Genomic DNA, 23,622 nt, shown 5'->3' on the forward strand with positions numbered 1-23,622 from the left:
TAAATTGCTTCCTGTCAAACCGAAGCCGGTTGAAAAGGATCAAAATGCGTCAGTGAGAAAAGCAAACTGCTCGTAATTCGCATCAACCGATTGGTTCCGTTTGATCTCTTCATGAAAGGGAGAAACGGGTCTCTTCTCATCGAGAGATGGCCGTCGACGATACCGGCCACCGTGAACGTCCGATCCGTCGATAATTTCGTACGGGACTATTTGTGTAGTCTCTCTGTATATTCACCTGTCGATCCCGTCAGACTCTTTGTCGACCAATCTAGATATCGGGCGTTCCACTTCTCGCCAACACTACCAACATTCTATCTAAATTCATGAAGAGAACGATCGCGACATGTGCATTCCGGCTGTAGTGACAGGTCGATTGACGTGACTATATTATTATCCAATAATATTGAATATCGCAACCCTGAAAGTACTCATACTTTTCGTCGAAGATCTCGATAACGCGTAAAATTGTCATTCTATCGATACCGCTTGTGAATAAATTAAACTGTTTGCGCACGCGCGTATGCATTCGCGTGGAATTACCAAGTCTTCTTATCTCTAAGACCAGCCGATAACATTTAGGGCCACTTCGACCAAGTTCTGGTTAATTTAATCATCGATTACAGAGTTGCCAACAAATAAAACACATTTTATAATAGAAAAAGGTTAGGGAGACGGATATGTCGACAGAAATACTGTTGGTAACATTGAAAGTTAATCGTCGATTACTTTCATATATGTAATATTACGATTTTTTTTTTCGAAGCTCGCGCAGCAATTGTTTGTAATGCTTCTTGTGTAAAATCGGGTGATCCATCGACTACCTGGTACCACTGTCTTATTGTTGATGGATGTGGAAGAATTCGTTCTCCCCACGTTTGTCTTACATAACTATACGCCTTTGATGAATAAAAATGTAACGTTAACACGAAGCTGCAAACTTCTTCGGAATATTTTCTTCGACATTTTCTCTGCAGTATGTTAGCTAACATAGCTTTCATTTTATCAGACATTATATTCTGGGAAGAGGAAACAAGACAAATTTTAAAACTTGTGTGTGTGTGTGTATTAAAATATATAACTATAATATAATAAAAAGTTTATTTTATGTACAATTATACGGCGATTGGAATGTGATTGAAATGAAATTATGTCAATGTTTATGTTATCGTTAATGAATCTTCTGCTTCATGGGACATCCTTTATCTTTTAAATGTTTTATCGTATTTTCTAATGAGGTGATACGTATTTTTTGATATCTGTTGATGCTTTGCAAGCGTTGAATTTTCTTTGCCTTCTCTTGATTCTTGTTTTTTATAAACTTTAGCATTCGCTGAGCTTTTCTTGGAGTGGACAAATCGAGTAATGTAATTTCCGAGATGAAGCGTGGCTCATGAAATCGACGCTTCTTAGGAGTACCGATTTCATTTTCATTAGAACCTAAGTAAAAGACATCAGAAACTAAGTTTATAATTTTCAAAAAAATAAGCGCGTGATTCTGGACTGTTGGACTTATTGCAAATAATAAATAAATAAATCACTTACGATCACGATTCTGAGAAGAAGAATTAACGTCAACATCCATATGTTCTAAATCTATAGGTTTTTGAAGAACAGATGCAGAGTCCATCGATGATAAACAAACGTCGACATTTTCTGATGTTGCATTTTCTTTGATGATGTTATCACTTATTAATGATGTTGCATTTTCTTTGATGATGTTATCACACTTATTAATGATGTTGCATTTTTTTTACTGTCACATAATATCATTTCAAATTGAGATGAAGGAATAGATATTGAAGGAACTGACCCAGGCTTCAGAATTATCCTTGGATTGCCAAAAACCTCTATTACTTTCATATTTTCAGAGGTAAAGTGAATTGAACAAATGTAAATACGGGATACATCATCTTTTTCGGTTAATCCACAAGCATTCTTCCATTTCTGACGGAGAGTTGCGTTCTTTGGAAATCTGTAAAGGAATGTAAAAATTACGTTAAATATGATAAGGCTCAATAAATACAATTATAAGGTAACAATAATACAATTATAAGGTAACAGGAGCAAAAAGAATCAAAACGCTTGTTATTAGTGCGAATAGCTTGTATTATAAAAACATTAACAGACGTTTCAACCTGGCATCAGGCTATCTTCAGTGTCAAGTAAGTAAAATACAAATAATAACGTTCGCTAATAAAGTACAATAAAAAGTATATACTGATTTTAATATATTTTTTATTGTAATTTATTAGCGAACGTTATTTGTGTTTTATTTACTTGACACTAAAGATAGTCTGATGTGAGGTTGAAACGTCTGTTAATGTTTTTATAATTTAATATAAGCTGTTCGCACTAATAACAAGTGTTTTGGTTTTTTTGGGGGTAGAGTTCCGAAAGAATAAAATAATAGGAAAAACACTCCCTCTGCATTATGCAGTGTGTTCCGCCCCTCTGCGGGGAGTTCCACCGTCAAAGAACAATACACATAAGTTTGGGTTGAAACCTCGCTTTGCGTGGAAAGTTGCAAACTCATGTAGAACCTCGCTTCGCGTTGTGAAGTGTATATGCATGGATGCAATGGGAGTGTCTTTCCTATTATCTCATTTTTTTCGAAAAATATTGGTTCTATGCAAAAAATGAATAGGACATAAATGATGTATTTTTTTCAAGAGCTACAACTTTTATTTGAAACATTTTTTTGTTACATCAATATTTATCAAGATAATGTTAAAAAAAAACAATAATTTTTGAGTTTTTTTAAGTAGTTTTGACTTTGAAAATAATCTTGTCAGCAATTTTCATGATCATATTCGTAATCAGCGCACTAAAATACAGTAGTATATCAATTGACAGCAAAATCGGAGGATTGATTCTTTCGGAATTTTATCTTCTTTTTGCTTCTGTTACCTTATAATAGTACCTTATAATAGTAAAAATTACGATTTAACGAGAAAATTATAAGACTTACCCATGTACAGAAATGTATTTATTCTTCGACGGCTTGCGGTCACACAAATAACAACTTTTACTCATTTTGATTTAATGATGGATGCGTATAATTTCCTCCTTCAATAAGCAACGTAGGCTTTGGACCTATAAACACGCCAAACTGACGATACAAAATGAGTTTCTGTGCATCCTCGGTTTCAGCGCATGAGCACAACGCACTGGTGGTTTGCTCTAGAGCGAGACACGAATATCATTCGCACCGTAATGTTTCGTAGCTCTCGAGGTCAATCAATATAGGAGTATTACATACATGTTTTATTATATGTATTATTATATGTATTATATGTATTACATACATGTATTATTTTAACCGGAACTTGGTCAAAGTGGCCCTTAATTTTATTTTACAAATAAAAAAAGCACCGCACGGACTTAAGATCCTGGTAATCAATTATATCGCGTTTTATTGAGAACTGAAAACCTCTAATATGAAATTTACAATAAATTCACGTAATGATCTGTGTGACATTCTGGGACGTAAGAGAAACAGGGAGAGAGGCAGGGGGGAGACGACAATCCTTCCACGCACAAGCTCGAAAAGACCCTATCTCTATGTCGATGAATATACAGTCCGGACAAGCCATTAAACGTAACGATAGAGATGCGATTGAATTTGATTATGGTCGCGGACCGTGTAATTTTATCTGTCAAAATAGCGGCCTTTGGCTCGCGTCACTTAAGACAGGATTCTGGACATGTTTACTCGGACGGTTTATGCTGCTACAAAAGGGGCGTGTTTGAATGATACAACTTGGGTGAAATAACTTGGGTGAATAATAAGATTATACCAAGTGAATGCATGAGGCAGGCATGATATATTAATGTGAACGTTATAAAGAATTATAATAGTTCTGATATTCTCCTAATAATTTTTTGTATAACAATACCTCGGATTGGATAGAAATTGAAATAAAAAATACAAGTCCGCTGTATTAAATTTGTTCTATATTTAAGTAATCGATTAAATTTAAATTTCTCCACACACCCCAAAATTTTGTAGAATTGCAAAGTCATGGCGCAAAATAAGCCCAATATTTGTCCTCTTTTAATTCCATGTAGAGTTGTTAGTCTGTGCACTCGTTTTCCTTTTATATGTGCCTTCCCTCGACCTTTCTGTATCATCCTCGCCCCACTTCGATAACCGCGCCTTACCTTCTCTCTCTGTCAGGAATAATAATTAATGATGATTTGAACAAAGGAAAGACCGCCATCCAGAGTTGATTTTTGTCAATTGCAAAAAATGTTTACAAATACAAAATCGTCTGTTATTAATTCCGGACTTGTAAAAACAAAGCGACTAAAATTGTGCGGATATAAAATTGTTCCGTTCAGATCTTTACATCAGTTGTTTACCATCGAAAGCCATTTGCAAATAATATTTGCTTTTGATTTGGCAAAATGGATCCTGCAATTTAGAGCATATGAAAGTTATAAAAAGTTAATAAATCAAAAGAACCGATGGTGCAAAATGATACTAATCAATTATAAATTCCCTCAACTTTCACGATTAAATAATAAAAAAACAAAACAATAACAAACGTTATTATAAAGAAACGCGCTAATAAATAAACTGTAGCAACAAATGGACATGCAAATGAGATTGAAGCTGCGAGAGTTGAAAGTCGATTCACCAAACAAATGAGTCAGCCTATGCCTTATCCTTTTTTCAACATCATTCGTCTCTTAACCTTCTTCTTCATCATTTAACCTTGGTCGCTTTAGCACGCTCTACCATTCTAATGATTCTTCTGACACACAAACTCACGAAGGGATACTAGGACGAGAGACAGACGAACAAACAGAGACGAAGACAAAGGACTCGAAGCCGAAGAAACCGCAGTGAAAAAGAACAAAACAAAAACTCCAAAAAAAAAAAAAAAAAAAAAAACAAAGGCGCATTATCTTGCCGACGCGAATACAGAAAAGTATATGGCGAAAGGGGCAGAAAGAGTAACTTGAGGGTGAAAAGGACCGAAGACACCACGCAAGAAGGCGTGGTGAGGTGTGGTCAAATTTGTTGAGGGTTGGTTTTCTCCTGGATTTATATTTCATAAATTATGTACGATGCCGCGCACACCCAAGACGAAGATTCGAGCGAGTCGAATGATTCTTAATGGTCCAGCGCCCATTGTAAGTTATAATTGCACGTTTTAATATACAACGAATCCATTGCGATTGAATGTTAATGGCATACGGAACACTCTGTAGGAGTACAAAATATTCAATTGTGCTGAATTGTCAAATGTATAATGCTGTTTCATTAAATAATAATAAATTACTTCTATCGATTAAAAAAATATCGTTACTTCGAAATGGTGCAATTTTTACGAGTGTAGAAAAGTACTTGATCGGATAATAACCTAATAATAATGTTTTTATAGTAAACATGCGCCACACAATATCATAAGCCTGCTCATTGATTCTTACTGATTAATCGAGTGATCATCCATCTGCCACTATTTTCAAATAAACTTTCTTCTCGCGAACCTCGCATGTGTAGTCATAAAATGCACTTACAGCATTAGACGCAGCGCATATACTTACTCGTCGTAGAAGAGATTCTTGCGCAAAGAAAAAATGAAAAGATGAGAGCACTTGAACAAGAACTAACGGTCTGGCACAAATGTTACATGTGCAAACGTCATTTCATCTACATACTTAACATAACACTTTTGAGTAATATTTAACAAGATAGGAATAAAATAATTAAATAATAAGATTAAATATAAAATTAAAGATTATACGGTGGAATTTCCACATTTTTTCCTCAATGTTCTTTTTGCACTGGTTTTCCATTCTTACATTAATCTAAGCACCTAACAATTATGTTGGGAGAAAACGATTAAAAATCAAAAGATATGTAATAAAAATTTTAATATTTATTTAAAACGTCATAAAAGAACATGATCTCAGATAATAACAGATCAATAACATTGCATGATATTTTTTGTATTATTTACCTTCTCATTGTAACATGGTCACGCGGTTGAATATAAATTACAGAGAGAAAACAGCTGAAAAAGTAAAGCAAAAAAAAAGAAACAGTAAAAAAGACACATAAAGTCGAGTTCTATTATCAAACGCGATTACTTTATTCTGAAAAAAAAAATGTTTTCCAAAGAAGACATTCACGCTAGCGACGCAATTTTATGATCTTGTGTGGAACTGGCAAACTTAACATTAATAAAATCATTAATAACCTTAATTTGATTATTAATTAAAATGTATAAAACTGGAGATTATATATAACTACATCATCGGTTCTTCTATATATGGCAACGTCTTGCAACAATGAAACATTAAAAGACAAAGTAAATTTATTTATTTACATTTTTCGACAATCTTTATTGAGGAAAAGATGAAAAAAACGATATATTTATATATGTTACGCCTTAATTGTGCAAGATAAAAATTGTCGTTTTTATGCATCCAATCGTTAGGAATTTTAATTTTCTTCGAAAAACAAAAACTGGTTCTACGGGCGCGACAGCGTAGCGTTGGACGACGGGAAAAAGAGAGTCGGATGCGTCCGAGGCACACACATTCCACCCACTCAACGTCGCAACACGTCCTGCCTCCGTCTCTACGGGAAGAACCGGCACGCATGTAACGATATTCTTCCACCCACTGTACCGCTTTCTGTGTGAAAGGAAAAAGCGACACGTGTCGAGGACAAATGCGAGAGAAGAGCGAAGCGTATTTGTTCAGATTTCTTTATGATTTCATGATTGATCGGTCACGTCGGCGATTAGTCGATAAAAACGAAAATACATATGCATGCATAATCTTATTTTATGTGCATTTGAAATCAGAATCATTTAATTAGGAAAGTAAAGTTTAATCAATTTTTTTGATAATGTCAAATAAAGATAACAAGATCAATAATGGAGCGCGTCAATTTATAATGAGTTTTTTCTCTATTTCTTTATTTTATCGTGAAATTCAAGATACGCCTCCTGTCGCTGAAAAAGATAATTGAGAAATTGCCAGATAATTTCCTCGGAAAGATACATTATAATCTGTGATGCGCGCGCGTAACCACGCACGTACCTTCTCCTCAAATAACGAACAAACGCGCAATTACGACATAATTATGACGTTCCGAAAGAGAAGATGAATCAGGTTTCGCGCTGCACGTCGCGTAAAAACATATGTGATCTCCTCCACTTCTTTCTTCTCATCGTACTCTTCCTTTTGCTTCGTCCTCTCATTTCGTTCTCATCAGAGAGACGTTTCGTCATTCGACGAAGTACTCCAAAGACTCCTGGCAAACTTGCGACGTGTCTCGACCAAGCGGTTAACGCGGTGAATCCATGGCTTGTCCGTGGCTTGACGAATCGCCAATTACCATACCATTATAGAGTGACACAATTATATAGAGTGTTTCGAAAAATTTGCATCGAAACTTAAATAACATCAGATACTAAATATGGAAATACAAAATATTCATTCACATTCTTGTCCCTAATTTTCAAAGTATGGAATGAAATTTGTAAAATGTAATCCGTAAAATTAGATACAAATAAAAAATGTTATACAACTCTAATTATATAAATACAAATTATATAAATTATCACGATATTTTTAAATTTTCATATATTTCTTTTTCTCTATTGAAATCATATTGACAATTTATTAATGCCTATTTTCAAAACTGCTAAAGACTTTACATTTTTACAAATACAAGAATTTGATCAAATTTAATCAATTTTAGAAATAAATATTCAGATTTGATTATTAAGATTTAAATCTTATAAAATCTTTTGAAAATCAAATTCATCAAAGTATATAAGCTAATGTTTCATATAATTTCATAGCTTGATAAATCGCTCGTACAATCCATCACTCACATTCTTTCATGTGTCTCTAAGGTTTTTATGATAACCTTCACGAGGGCAATCACATGCGCGAACTCACTAAACAACACAGTGCTCCGGACGAAATGCCATCGTAACGTAACAACAAACTTTCTGACCCGCGACAAATTAAAATGATATCATTACTTGTCGGGGACACAAAGCGAAATTGTCTGATGGATAATACAAAATTTTACAAGCGCGATAAATTGCTAGGATGTTTTAATCTTATCAAGATATTCCGATGCTTTGGAACAAAAAGAGTTTGTATCATTTAGAAGCGAAAACTACGAATGCACAAAAATAAGATATTTATTTTCTTTAAATCATAATCATAATTTTTTAACTGTATATTTAGTTTTATATATAAAATCTTCTATAACGTGCTTGTCGTACGAATAAAAGATACTATTCTCTCACATTTAATCTATCATAATATTTTAATATTGTCGCTAGAGTGTGTTTTTTTCTTCTCTTCTTTTTTTATTATTGTTCACTATTTTTCCTTTTGCAACTCCCGAGTATATTTTTTTCTGACACTATTGATATATTATGATATACATTTCGCCTTCAATCACAAACAAAAGAATCCCGCATACCTCTCATCAGCCCGAGCGCATTCACGCCGGTTAGCTCTGCGTAACAAGGTCCAAATAACATGCAAGAAACAATTTCAAGGGCGACCGAGAGAATTCTACGATTAGTGTTCGTTTTTTCTCGCTGGAGCATTCCTCGTTTTTTCGTCTTAACGGTGGCGGGCGAGCCTACGTACGCGCGCGTACACAGGGGATTCGTAATTGAAAGCTGTTACGCTTGGTATTTTATGACTTTGTCCCGCGGCTATGCAAAACTCGATTCTTAACGTCCTCGGACGCGGGACCGCCTTGAGTAACGGACCACGAAAATGTGCGCGCGAGCGCACGCCTCCTAATTAAATCCAACTAAATTCATCAAAATCATCGTTGAAGTCATCTCGACAGTCCGCCCTTCGGATGTGTACTACGAAAACAAGATTCCAATTTGTCTAATTGCCGTGCTGCAGTGTCCACAAGTCGACAATTTTGGCATATCAGCAGGTAAAAAGAGCAACCTACTCATCCGATATGACGATGATTTAATTAGTTTTGACGGCGAGAATGCTTGAGGAAATTGCATTCCGCTTCATTACAGATATTTATCACTCTTTGTTCTTTTCTCTTTTTAAATATTGATTGACTTTGTAGGTAAATAAAAATTGCCCGCTCTTTTGAAAAGGAGGGGAAAATAAACCGAAATTTTAAACCGATTTTCTGACATGCGCTTCTGCTTCTCGGGTGCAGATATTTTCGGATAGTAATTTTCCATGATCTTTTTTTTTATACGAAATAATTCTCTGAATAAATCAGATTAATATCATGTTGCTGGATTAAAGGATATGTCATTATTATTACGAAATAACGAGTGCTTCAATTTACGAGGGACACACTAATCTAAAAGCACATTAGTTCAACGAATATTGCGCTCGCAATCACGATATTCAAGCCTACCGAGAAGTAAATTGGATTTCACGAGTTGTAAGAAGTCTGGCGGTGAAGCTAGATAAGCATACGATGATATTATACAATACAAGGTCTCTCAGAAGTTATGTATTCACACGAAATACTTTGAAAGCGAGTTGAATTAGAAAATATGGTAATTAATTGAATATCGAAACAGCGCGGACAGAAATAAATATTTTAGAATTTATTACGGATTTACATTACTTTCGAGATAAATGATATTCAATTATTGAAATAATCGAGAGAAATAAAAAATTAAAAACTTTGAGCAGTAATAATAGATACTAAAACTTTGCTACGCACAAATCGTTGCTGATTTCAGCAAAGAAAACGAAGATATGACTTCTGGTACACCCAGTACATTTGAATGCCGGTAGGAAATGCCGTCGATAGCCATCTGGTATGACTTTTCGTGCGGCACGCGTTCGAAGCAAGACAATAACGGCGATAACGACGGTAATAATAGTAATAATAGCAATAACATCTTTATGAGCATCCCAAGAAAGTGAGAGAGGTCGAAGCTTCTTGACCTCAGAAGTATGCAGGCACGAGAAAGGGTGGAAGGGACGTACGGGTCCCACGGCCGGCCTAATTGGTGTCGAAAATTGGTAGCTCATAGTCCTAGAAATGACTGGAAAAATCAAAGAAAGAGAGATCTTCCATATCATGGTGAGCCAGCAGGCCGAATAAAGATGCTTGTTCAAAGTAAAACACGCGCCACTCGGGAAAAAAGCGGACGATGGGTAGTAATGGCTGTCAAAAAGCATGAAATACTTATGCCCGAACTACACCGAAGGATGATCCTACTTGTGGCTCATCCGAGCGAGTAATGTAGACGATCGAAAATCATACTGAAGTTGGTTTTCAATCGTACCAACCCAAAAAATTTCTAATTGTGCCTAAATTCAAGTGGAAGATTATTTCACATAAATGTGAAGAGGTTATGTTACATAAGTAGTGTGTCAAACGTGTACAAAATATACATATATTACAAATAAAAATAAGCATCTTCTGTCGGACAGAATAACATTTCGGGATACCTTAAATCGGATAAAAGTTTGTTTTACAGATTAGATAACTGAAATTATTATTGGTTTTAAAGTCAATGATACCAATAATATAACAACACTAAAATTGTACCTACAGCGTAGACGGGCGAAAGTAGTCGGATGAGCCACAAGCAGGATCATCCCCGGTGTAGTTCGGGCATTATAGCACACCTTCAATTATTCGAAAGAATCTTTATCAAAGTGTCTGCACACACAATGTGCGATACGATACACGCACAAATACAACATAATATAAATATTAATTGTACCTATTGTTAAAAACAATTGCGCGATATACAAGAGAGAGAAAGAGAGTCAAAAAGTAACCTTAATATTTACAGTCCCTTTTTATTGCCATATTAAGGTTATGTTTTGATACTTTTCCTAATTAATTATTTTTAACAGAATGTTCAACAACATCGAAATAAATGGTATTCTTAGACGTATTCTAATTATTCAGTAGTCGAAGTGGGAAAACGTCTGCGCCACTAAGATTCAGAGACCGTCAAACGAAAGAAACGAAGAAGAGAAAAACGAAGAAAAAAAAAGATCTTGTTCTCGCGCGAGTTGAGCCACGTTGAAAGACTAATTGACGAGGAGGAGGTCGGAAAAAAGAGAGAGACCTGACGAGCCGGCGCACCCCCGTAAATATCGTGACACGCGCTCAAATTAATGGCCCGGTCTTCCACGTCGGGGAAAGCGAACAAACGGGTATCCTCTCGACGCTATGCTACGTCGAGATCGAATCAAAACACGGTCGCCTAAGTTGCCTTTTTATTTCGAACACTACACGAATGACCGAATTCGGCGTCATTTAATCCTTCTGAGAAAAAACTTATTGTTTGAAACATAAATCACATTTTGTCTCGAGAATAAAAACAAATCGTGTTATATGTGATACTAATTATATCATATACAAATAGTTTTCTTATACAATATTACGTAATTGTACTTTATTATCAACTTGCATATTTAAAAAAAACTATACCAAAGAGCTAAAATAAAAAACACCTCCTCGAGAATTAAGCAGGTTTTTTTTTCCGGCAAAGAACGGAGAGCAGTTGCCTGCTTCTTGAAAAGTGAGTGAATATATGTCCGTGGGAAAATCTCGAGATACCACGCGAAGCAGAATCATTTAATTAAAACCGACTTGGGGGCGGAGGCATCGCCATACGCATTTTAGTCGCCTGAAGAAATTAACTGGCCCGCGTTCTCCAGGGCCCAAACAAATTGGAGAAGATTGGATTTGTGGCCCCGAGCCATTCGGTAAATTTTGAATAACATGATAGATGACGAAAAAGAGTGTTATCCACGTGTGACATAAAACGTAGTTATGGCCTAGGACTTTAATAATAAAGCTATCCATTTGCGTGAAAGTATCGGGACTTATATAGTTCTTGAATATACATCGTAAATGTATGATGTTGCAATTCTCCGATATATTTATCACAAAAAATGTATCTGTATGTATGTATACATAATTTATGACATGTGCAGTCAAATTATTATCTATTGAACAACTGTCTGTAGTTGTAAGAAATTTAAAAATAACTAAATGATTACTTTTAAACATATAATGTGAATAATTGATACTTTTTAACATTTTTATCTGTCTTCAACTTACAATTAGATATACTTGAACTAAAAATATGTAAAATCTTTCTATATATGTATATATCTCTAAGCCAGTTCGGAAAACTCAGAATTGAAAAAAATATATTGGAATTATAAAAGAGATTTCGCTTTTTTTTCTCTAACTGTAGTAGTCTTTTATAATAATTAAAAAGTAATACAGAAAAATAAAAGTATTAAAGATATTTTTTTAAGTTTAAATTTTCTCCAAAATTTAAATTAGATCTCGATAAAAGATAATTTTTACAATTATTTTATTCAAGCAGAGATATTTTTCTACAAGAGTTACTGCATCTGGATATTCAACATTGAACTTGTAACAACATTATCTATAACAATATTGACGCTAATGCGGAATTTTTAGTGGCATCTTTCTTATTCCATCTCGCAGCTTCTCTCAAATTGTGACCAGGCGTTAAAAGCTTTTATTAGTTAGAAGATGAGGGAGAACGATCGTGACTTCGACACACGAAAGCGCATCTTCTCTCGCTTTTTTTTTTATTTCGGCATGGACGGGAAACGGGAATGTCATCACGCGAAGCGTCTAAGAAAATAACTAGGAGAGTTGTGGTGGAAATAAAAGAGTGACCGAAATAGAGTGACCGAATTACGCAAAAGAGATGCGCATAATAATGAATAAGTTGAGGACAAGAATTAATTTTGTAGCAATTATATAACACTTGACAAATTTTTGCGAACAAAACAAATGAAGAATCAATATGACTTTAATCACACTTCGTACTAGCAACAGAGCAACACTACTCGCAAGCTCCACAGGCTTTGCATCTTTTTATTCGCTAATAAAAAATTATTTATTTATCATGTACCATTTATTTATTGTTGCTAAAAATTACACATCTTTTTTTAGTCTCAAACTTCTACTTTCCCTCCATTTATTATCAGAAATAATTCAGAGCTTTCAAAAAACGCCCGTTTTACATAAACTTTAAATTACAATTAATAAAAATATTCGTAGTAAAATACATTTGCACTTGTAAAATTGGTTGAAGAAATCTCTTTTCACCAGTTATCTCCAAATGACAAAGTTCCAACATTTTTGTCCGAAAAAAATTCAATTTCAAATATGTCAAAGAACAGGTTGGCAAAAGGAAAATGCGGGTGCTGCATATAGAACGGCCGACGGGACCGGCTTTAGGCGACTGTTACGTTCGCCCTGTATTGAGTTACCCCGGCGTAACTTTGCGCGCGCGCGATTAATTTTTCAGCGGCTTGGTTTACAAAGCGTGCATAATGCAGCCTGCTCTCAAAGCCGCGCAATCAGTTGCCTACCACCGAGCACGAGCAACACGAGCCGAGGAAGCCGCCGCCGGTAAACCCCGCTGCAACAACCGAGAGAGCGCAATAACCAACCAGCCGACTAATCCCCTCGGAATCAGCCTCCGCGGTGTATAAGCCGTCTGTCCCCGGTGCTTCGGTGACAGATGACGTACATGTACATGTATACTAAAGCATGCACATTGTAAATCCTAATCGCCGCATTCGAGGCGGTAAGTTTGAGATTAAGGACCGACCGACAAACTTATACCGTGATACAGGCAAGAATTTAATTCCGTCCATGCCGCAGAATCGTACTAAAGCATCGCACAATGCCTCGAATTTGTGTGCACTTGAAGAGGGCATTAGACGCGGGGATTATTGCCGATAAGTAATCTTTCGCGATCCAATTCGCACATCGCCGATCGCATTTATCGTAGCGCTGGACATAGTAGTCAGACAAGCGGACAGATCGTGGAAATTAAACAAAGAATTAAATATTGCCATATAGACAGTATAGCTGTCCAATCAGTGTGTTTTTGGAGCCAGTTTCGAGTGCTTTACATAAAATTCGAGAACTTGTATTCAAAATTTTGATAAAAATGCTTCCCAAAAAGATAAAACAACTCGTTTTAGAAATTTACGTTACGTTACAATCGCCAAATGTGAAGATATTTTCAAAATTATAGTAGTATCGCAAATCCCTTGAATCCTGGATCACAACATTTATGTTTCTCGATTCGTTGAAGCGCGCTCAACGCTGAAATACGCCTTCGACGAAATCTGCTTTCACCTTAAAGGAATTATTCAATTATTAGATTAGCAACGCGCCTTTGATCTCGCGCGAAATTTGTGCGATGTCACGTCGAGCCCACAAATCGAAAGGCGACAAATGTCGCACGCATGCTCCATTAAGGGCTGCCGTTATAAATCGCAATCACTGATAAATGCGGATACCGTGACAGTGCGGTGGCAGGACCGGTCCTAGATACTTGGCCACGTCACGAATAAAATATATTTACGCAACCAGACGTGAGAGAAGATAAAACGAGAAATTTTAAAGACAAGATTAAAAAATGCGTTACGCGTTACCGTAAAATTTTTATAGAATGCTAACTTTTGCCTGTCGAAATAAGCGTAAGATTGCACCGTCTTCCATGACGATAATAATTTATTGTCAAATTAAGGCAAGCAATTTACATAAAATGTATAAACAAAATGTAAAAAATGCACCGAGATAAGCGATACATGGCACATGTTATTCTCACGGCACGAAGAAATTGCAAATAGCGTAACACTTGTGTATTTAAATGTTTGCATATTTAAAAAAAAAAGTACAAAGTGAAATGTAGAAACCGATAGTTATATAAGCGAATAAACATATTGAACAGCAACTGATTGGGTGATAATCAACCGTAAAGATTACGTAATCGAATAAAGATCACAAATTCAGACATTTCCTTGAAACTTACTGTTATATTTGATTAATTTTACATTCTTCTATGTGGAATTTTTGTGTATGTACAGTCATTTTTTTCAAAAATAAGTTTGATCCAAATAATTATTAAATATATTCTAAGAATAAAATAAAGGTGACTCATTTATATAATCATCGGCGACTGTCTACATGCACAGTGCAAAAATTACTATCTCTTTTGCGCTAAATTAGAATGTCAATCTACATGTCAATTTTTATCGATTTTATCTTGACTCTATTTAGGGAGTATTACCTCATTTTTATCTCATTTTACTTAGCATGTACTATGCGTAAATGCAATTTCTCGCGCTATAGATCATATCGGTGTCGCCGAATGAATTATTAATAACTAGAATTATGGTCCATGACTGTGTGTGTACCGCATTTCGATACGCGACTAATTATAACTGTCTATATTATTGACTCGGTAATAAATCAATCTACAAAATCATCAGAACCTGTTTATTTTCGCGCACGCGGGCCACGCCGTCAAATAATTTGCTCTAAATGAAAATGTTGTTTCGTATACCGACTTTCCGTCAAGTTCGTCGCGTTGTTATTTAAAAAACATTGGCCGGTTTCCAATTAATCTGCATGCCGCTACCTTTTTCTAATCGCAGCCGTATCGCTGATGAATTATTAATGACTAAAATGCGTTAAAATTATGATCAATAATTGCGTCGCGCTCCAATACGTGTCCGAGCCAGGTATCGAAAAAAACATATCGTCTTTGATTACAAATTATCGCGCGAAGGAAATTAATGAAGCGTGGCTTATTGATCTTGTGTTTTTTCACCTTTTATTTCCCCGGAGAGATCGAGGCTTTGCGATAAATGTCAACAATATGAACCATAGATCAAGAATATATTAAAAAGCAATGCTGCTCCCGATAAACAGATCGTTATTAGTTCGATTAGAATTAAGGTTCCTGGGTACTCGCCGCGGCCATGTTGGCAATCGTAACGTCAGAGGTGATACGATTCATACCACATTCATTTTACGGTTGTTTATTTACTGTCAAGAGAGAAGCATAGTTTTCGGGCAATTTTACAAGTGTGCTAAAGCGATCTATAATGTTATTTTATCAAAATATTTTTTTATTAAAAAATGGCACGCAAGAATTCTAACGTGTCATTTCTCGCCTCTGACGTCACAATCCAACATAGCCGCGGCGAGTATCCAGGAGCCTTAAGCGGAAAACAGGAATTTGAAATTTGCACCTAATCTAACCTAACCATCTTAAATACTCGCAATCTATTATAGGATGACAAAAATTGATCAAGTTGAAAGTAAGATCGCTAATTTCACGCTACAAGGCGGCAATTTGAAGAAGCATAATCCCGACGAACAATTCATAGCTGCAGTTATACTTCCGGTCGTTTCTTCAGTCTCTTCCCCTAGCTTGCTCGATGTATCATCGATCGTGAGGATCGCAATCGTGATCGCTGGGCACGCGGCTCATTTCATACTTGTGGCGCGTGGGCGCGGATAATTACTTTTGAAATCGGTACCGACTGCGCGGCGTAGCGCGCCGCATAGACTTGTAACAATAGTCACGCGGGTTCAATCGGAGATCTATTATCGACTTTTTTCGGACACGCGATGTGTACAATGAAAAATTGATTGACTTCTTCTTTGACACCGCACGCTCGCATTGAATCGTAATAGCACGAAATTCTATACATTTAGTAAAAAATACAGTCTCTCAATTTTTACTTTTTATCCGCAGCATCTTTGTACGCTGATGACACCGCATTGCTTTTAGTTTGAAAAGCTTGTAGCAAATTTTACGCATCTACTCAATGCAATGGATGGAATAAAATCACGTGATTTCTTATAATGCAATTACAATCAGTAGTGTAGAATTTCGATGTATTTTAATTAAAGTTTCTGATCAGACTTTTTGTAAGCAGAACAATTGAAACGAGCGAATTACTCTCATATAAGCAATTGTGTGAAGAAATTTAAGACCACATTTGACAGAAAATGAAAATTTTTGTTACTAATTTTTAATTTCTTTCTTAGAATGCGGTAGCAGAGGGGGGGCGCGAGAGAAGTTCTCGAAATCGAGCACACCTGGGCAGTTATGTGACTGGGCGTGCCTGTATTGGCTACGCGGGCAAGCAGGACGCGTGGGCTGGCATCGCATTATGCTGATCCTCCGAGAGAGGTGACTCGTAGGGCCTGAATCGGGTCTTAGAACCCGCGGCGCGGAGAAAACGCCGCGTCGCACTACGTCCTGCCGCCGCTTCGGCGGAACGGGCGTCAAGTGAGACGCGAGATCATACACGCGAGCGAGTGCTGTACGCGTAGACGCACGGACGTGGGCGACCAGGTGCAGCTTCGCCAGCCATGCTTTAACTATGATATTCGATAATGCGATGGTATGGACAATGCGACTTTACACGAATTAAAACTTTTTTGTGAAAAGTTAAAACTCGAATACAGTTTGAATAGTTTTTCCTGTTCGATTTTACGATTTTTAATTTTTTAATCCAGCAAGAAACAGGAGAGCGAATCGCAATAATATCTATATCTATTTGTTATATGTACATTCGTAGAAATTTAGCGTATTTGTACAATATGAATTTTCATTCACAATATTGCAATCTGCAACTGGCGAAACGCGATGATAGTTTCGAACCGTCGGCCAGAAAAGTATGCTATCTCGCCGATAAAACAGCAGCTACAACTTAATCGAGAGCGACGCATTATCTCTCGGCACGTAGCGCGCGGAATTTCTACGAAAATTATGTATCAGGAAGAAGAGATTGATAGTGTTGAAAAAGCGCGCACATGTGTCCATCGCGAAGCATCGTAATTTCTTCCACAAACAAATTTTGCGTGCGGAACGAATAGCATAAATTCTCATTTCTCAATTTCTATGAATGTACGTACAATAAATACGTAGATATTGCGATTCACTTTTCCGTTTCTTGCTCAGCTGCATTAAAAAATTTAAAGTCGTAAAATTAAAAATGATTCAAACTGCATTAATTTGAGCTTTAACTTTTCACAAAACTTTTGCATCGTGTAAAATGTATTCGTGAGATAACTCGTCGATTCCAGAAAACTGACGTTCACTGAACGAACGGTGTCATGATTAACGCGGCGCCATGTAGTCGCGATCGGCGAACGATCAGATTGGTCAGAGAATGGAGAGAGGTGGGCAATGTTTCTCGGTATAATGCGAATTAGCAGCTCGTCGATTTTAACTTTTACACGTTTGCTCGCGAGGTCAAAAAATAAAATTAAATAAAATTTGTCAAAAATATAAATCATTTTGAAGACTTTTTTGACTAAAGAGATCTCTTTGCTTTTCATATATTAACTGAGTGAAAATTCTACAATTGAATCTCAACTCAAGAGAAATCTAAATTCGATTGTCAAGGCACTTGATTCTAAACACCGAAAAACGGCGGAATAATAAGTGACACAAATTAAATTCTCGCAAGGAAAAATGCTATCAAAATTCGCCATCTTAAATATGATATGCTGACTGCAGAAGGCATAGTCAATCTTGTGCGGCTCTCGCGCGCGAATGAAAGTAGCGATTTTCTCAGCGGCTTCCACCCTTTCATTATTGCAAAACGAACGCTTCTGTATCTGATTGACGCTCGGTGCTCGAGCTAGCGTACTAAACTCCTCGTTAACTCGAATCGAGCCTGCGGGCATCGGAACGGAAAAACTTGTAATTATATGCGACGGCTTTCACCAAAGACAAGCGACACTTTACGATGCCGATCGACTTGCAAATGGTGAGAAAAAAGGGCAGAAATCGCGAGAAAAGCGGCGCGACGGCGATAGCCCTGTCGGCTCAGGCGGCATTGTGAGTTATTGAGATTAAATGATTGGCCGCGCGAAACTCTTTTATCCATCAACATCGTCGTATCGCATCGTTTGACACCGCGTTTCACCGTAAACTGATCTCAGAGCAAAAGGAACGAGAGGGTCCGAGCGGCGAGAGAGACCGTACTTAATCTTCGCTTATTAAATAAATCACGGCTCCCTATTACTTCAGAGCTCGCAATGTGTCCCCTGCACGCGCGGGGAGCCAGTCTTATAATTCCTACATTAATTTCTTTAATAGTCCACGAAACAATCTCGGCGGTCGGCCGGGTACGTCACGTCGAAACGGTATCATTGGCCCTGAGGGAAGGATTAAACGTTTCTCGGATCGCACAGGAGAGTTAAGGTATAATCATAATTTATTTATAACGCGCGTCATTCATTCAGCGCGATTAACACGATGAAAAGAGGCACGGCCTGTACGCGTTGAGACAAAATGATCGTGATTTAATCACTCGCCAAGTATGTACGACGCGATAAATCCAATTTTCCCACAAACCTGCGTTTTCTCAATCGATAACTCTTTAGCGATAGATAATTTTTCAGTCGAAACGAAAAAGATGAACTGTATATGGCATATTGCGTTGACTGTAGCAATTACAAGTTGAGAAACGTGAAGTAATGAATGAAAATAAAAAAATATCGTATGTCACGTTTAACTTATTTTTGACAATTAATTTTCATATAAATATATGTTTAGCTGTTTCTATGATAGCTGTTTCTTGGGCTTTCTCGTTCAAACGATTATCCAGTAGACCTTGAATGCTAACCGCCTGACGTGTTTTATCCACCTACGTGTCGACAACGCATTGCGTTTCAACACATTCACACTTGATTCTAGTAAGACAATGTTACACAACATGCGAAAAACGATACGAATCATCAGAAATATACATTTCCCTAAATTATGCCAAGCGCAAAGTGAAAATGAATAGAAATTTGAATAAATTCCTATATTCGCGAAAGATAATGTACAAAATAACTTTGCAAACTCTTACAATCAGTTTACAAAATTATGCAAATAGTTTTCAAAAATAAATTCTTCTTAAAAAATTGAAACTCCATAAATCTCGCTTAACTCGTTCGAACAAGAAGAAGATTTATTTATAATTTTTCCAAAAACTTCAGTTCAAAATCAATCGGGGGGAAAAAACGGTTGACAAATACCCGATAATCTTACGCAGTATATTAAACAGTAGCGCGCGAACTGTATAATTTAAGCGAACTGCGCATATATCGCCTTGCGAAATCGCTCTCTCCTATCACGAGATTTGTGAAACCTAAATGAACAGGCTGTTACATTTCGCACTCGGGGCAATACAGGTGGACTTGCCGCAACTTATCCAATTGACGCAAAGTGCTTAGCGTCTCGCTGGAGCGCGAAAGACAACGGGTGTTGCGTGAAAAACTACCGTACGACATAAACTCACCTCTGACAGCTGCGTTGAGCCTATCGAGATTGGCGAGCGTCAGCGGCACCGGGCCGAAATGCATCACCACCTTGTCGACATGTCGCACGTCGCCGGCACCGCGACGCGCCATGAAGATGCCGGTGTAGCCGCGTCTGATATAATGGCCGCAGGTGTCGTTCACAGTAAGATCGACGGTGGCGTTCAGGGCGCCTTTGATCGCTCTCTTGACGCGCGCGTGGAGCAGCTGCCCGTGTCGCAGCTCCTTGACTTTTCCCGTGAAGATGTAGTCCGATTGGCGCACCTTTCCAAGGAACGTTGTGTCGTTCTTAATCGCCGCCGTTAAGTTCGCTCGACACTCCAGCAGCTCTTTGGTCGATAGATTCGCCAGCGACAGGCTGGTTAGTGCCAGGAGGGCCAAGAAGCTGATCGTCGAGTAATTAGGCATATCGAATCCGATGATATAAACTGCACTTTAATGTCACGTTGGCTTCAGACCGTGTCTCGGATTTTTATCGTCTCTTTCTTCGTGTATTCAACGAGTTTTTTTTTTTTTACGTTTCGTTAAACGCTGCTCTCTTCAGAATATTACATGATGAAGTAACGCTACTTTCTATTTTCACACGATAGTTCGCACTGCATATAGCTCACTTTCATTAATCAGAGATACGCGCTCAAACGTTCGCTTTTATTACTTTTAAGGCTTGAATTGAAAATTTATTTATTTCCAAGACTTGGCGATCCTACAATTTAGTTGAGACAAATCTGCTGTGTCCATTTAATCACGGGCAGATATTTGACTTCCATTAATTTCCGATTTCGAGCGAAAGACATATCTTGTAAATTTCTTATCAACCTGCTTGCGACATTAATCAGAAGTAATCGGAATCCTTGAATCAGAAGATTACCGCCTTGAAGATTCCTGCTTCCAGAATGTTTTTGATAAAGAGAGCACGCTCGGGCGTTAATTAGAAGCGGGCATTCAAATCGCCCTCCGTTCGAGGGATTGATTAATTCCCGGCTCGGAATTCGGGAACGGGTCTCACGGTGAAGCCGCAGCAAACTGAGCTCCTGCAGTCCTCCAAATGGAAACGAGTCCGATCTCGAGCAACAGGTTGGCGCCGCGCGTCGACCCACGCTCGCCAATTTCCAATTCGCGTGCCAGTATTTGTCCAGCCGCGCGAGCAGCGAGTACGACGCTTCCCGATCGATCGACAGATCGATAAATTGTCGATTCGCCCGCCCTCCTCCGCTGTCGTTTTCTCGCAATGCGACTTTTATCGTCCTCCTAATGAAACCAGATGCCGAACGCGATCACCAACGAAATGTGCGTTCTATCCACACCAGTTAAAAGATTTCAATGAAACCACCAGATCGACCGTAAATTCTTTAATCAGCTTCGATAAAATCAGAAGTCTGTTCGCTCGTTTCTACTATCGTGCGCCATCGCAACATTTGTGGCTTTTTAAAACGTTTACAAGCAGTACTTTTCACTGAGATTTAATATAGATATAACGTATTTTTTATACTAAATACTTTTTTAACAAATATTTAAACATTAAAATATATCAATTCACTAAAAGTCATGAAATCATCGCCAAACTTGATCAAATCACTCAGAATATTAAGTACAACGTACACGAACAAATCATTTTAACGATCCGCGAACACCACTTGTTAACTGCTTATTTTAATAACTTTAATTTGGATGTACTTTTCATTAATTACAATCACAAATACTATTGTGATAATCCAAAATATATATTAAAAGTTTTAAAAGCAGTTCAACGTTTATTAAATCATTTAAGGCTAAATTGTCGTCCAATATAAAAAATATATTTATTTTTATTTTCGTTTCAAACAAAAAAAATATGTATTTTATTGCTCCAAGATGCAAAAATTGAAGAATTTGGTTATTTATTCAATTTTTTACAAATTTGCATTATTTAATTCGATCGTTACTCAAACATTATTTTACATTTTTTTACACGAATGTCACGCTGCTGAAAAAGCTGTCCTATTTATTTTCACCGAACCCTCAGCAAATTATACCGTTAGAAAGCGTCATGACGATATTCGTTGCAGCAGCCATCCGATACATTTCACTCAATTTCCTTCACTCCCGAAATACAATTACACAAAACACTATCGAATCACTTGATCACTCGCGCGATCAAGCAGGCGCTGCCAAAAAAACATTGTCAGCGCGAAAATTGCAACAGATGTCTACTGGTACTCGCCGATGCACAAACCCGCGCGAGAGTGAGAGAGCAGTGATCAAGGTGGTGGTTGGTCGCGTGGAGGCACGCGCTGAACTGAGGAGGGCTAAGTGTGGATGCTGCAACTACAACGTGTAGGCGTAAGTCGCCTTAGAGAATGCGGTGGACCGAGAGGGAGAGAGAGATGAGGAGGGCGCGCGAGCGTGTTTGTGACGGCGGTACATGCGCCATGTCCGCGTGTGCGCCGTGAGAGCGAGAGACGGAGGAGAGAGAAATCTTACCTGAGAATGACAGTGAGTGAGCGAAGGCGTACGCAAGTACAGGTACGCACGCGAAAAAGGTATGAGAGAAAAAGAAAGAAAGAGAGAGGAGGGAGAAATTCGCGACTAATTAGCAAGGTTATGACATCTGTAAAACACATCTTATGCGAACCGAAACATGTTTTGTGAAGATAAAACTTTTCAAGAGTTTAACTAAAACTATTTGGTTAAAATACAGTTGCGAGTTGAAGAGTAAAGCGCAAACGGATCATGACATTTCTATCATTGGTCGTTTGACTTTACGAAGTTTAGTTTGACCTTTAATTTCTAGCCTAACCGCCAAAACATTTAACGTCACATGGTAGCGTCTACCTTGGACGCCTGTAACATTTTCACACTATTCAATTTACGAAGGTGCGAACGCACCGGTCAACAACTCATCCGAGGAAGTGGCGAGCTTAAACGATCTAATCGATACCGGCTTAACGACCGACGATCTCAAGCAGTTTGTAATTGATGGCGATCGATAATGCCGAGCGCCAAAGTGACTTCACTTCCCGGAATATCACCCACGAAACGGTGAGTGTCCGGCTTAACAAACCTGTGAAAAAAGTTAATGGCTTCGACAACGACTTCGTAAAGGAAAAGATGTGTGCTCATTCTTTCTTATTTTATGATAATAGTTTCGACGCTACGCGGATTAAAAATGAGTAGAGCACGATGCACACGATGTCGTCAGTTATCGTACATCATAATTTCTGCGGATGTTTGCTCTCCGGTAACAATGTTATGCATCTCTGCAAGCTGGGCGTGAATTCAATGAGATTCATGTCTAGCAATACACCAAGCCAGACACGGTCTCGAGTTTCGAATGTTCGCAGAAACGATCTCCACGATAAGAGTCCTAGAGGCTTGCCTACGCCTTCTCGTTAAGAGAAACGGAAGTACAAACTGTTACAGAAGAAATCTGCCGTTTCAATTAACAAAATGTGATGCGCAAAATTGGGAAAAAAAAACAGGGAGAATATTTCGAATATTTTTTTTTAATT

At 37.5% G+C, this 23,622-nt stretch overlaps 3 protein-coding genes across 5 annotated transcripts in view; 1 reads left to right on the forward strand and 2 right to left on the reverse strand.

Moving 5' to 3' along the window:
• LOC136998568 (uncharacterized) overlaps positions 1–22,610 on the reverse strand; it is a 33,242-nt gene extending 10,632 nt beyond the window's left edge. The window contains exon 1 of the mRNA XM_067351442.1: positions 20,116–22,610. Within this exon, the coding sequence (XP_067207543.1) occupies positions 20,116–20,542 (427 nt within the window). The 5' untranslated portion in view covers positions 20,543–22,610. The remainder of the gene's footprint in view (positions 1–20,115) is intronic.
• Positions 1–23,622, forward strand: part of LOC105676684 (A disintegrin and metalloproteinase with thrombospondin motifs adt-2-like) — a 102,863-nt gene that overhangs the window by 69,763 nt on the left and 9,478 nt on the right. The gene's annotated exons all lie outside the window — the stretch shown is intronic.
• LOC105676687 (uncharacterized) lies at positions 1,080–5,161 on the reverse strand. Its single transcript, XM_067351444.1, has 4 exons — positions 2,969–5,161; positions 1,755–1,972; positions 1,543–1,707; positions 1,080–1,437 (listed from the first exon to the last, which is right to left on the reverse strand). The coding sequence occupies exons 1-4, from the start codon at positions 3,031–3,033 to the stop codon at positions 1,169–1,171; spliced, it is 717 nt and encodes a 238-aa protein (XP_067207545.1). The 5' UTR covers positions 3,034–5,161; the 3' UTR covers positions 1,080–1,168.

This window comes from Linepithema humile, chromosome 3 (genome assembly GCF_040581485.1).
Source record: "Linepithema humile isolate Giens D197 chromosome 3, Lhum_UNIL_v1.0, whole genome shotgun sequence".
NCBI lineage: Eukaryota > Metazoa > Arthropoda > Insecta > Hymenoptera > Formicidae > Linepithema > Linepithema humile.

Coding starts and splice junctions, on each gene's coding strand:
- LOC105676687 (XM_067351444.1), bottom strand. CDS start 3,033: ATGAGTAAAAGTTGTTATTTGTGTGACCGCAAGCCGTCGAAGAATAAA. Junction 1,973..2,968: donor AAATACATTTCTGTACATGG/GTAAGTCTTATA, acceptor ATTCCTTTACAG/ATTTCCAAAGAACGCAACTC. Junction 1,708..1,754: donor TGAAATGATATTATGTGACA/GTAAAAAAAATG, acceptor ACATCATCAAAG/AAAATGCAACATCATTAATA.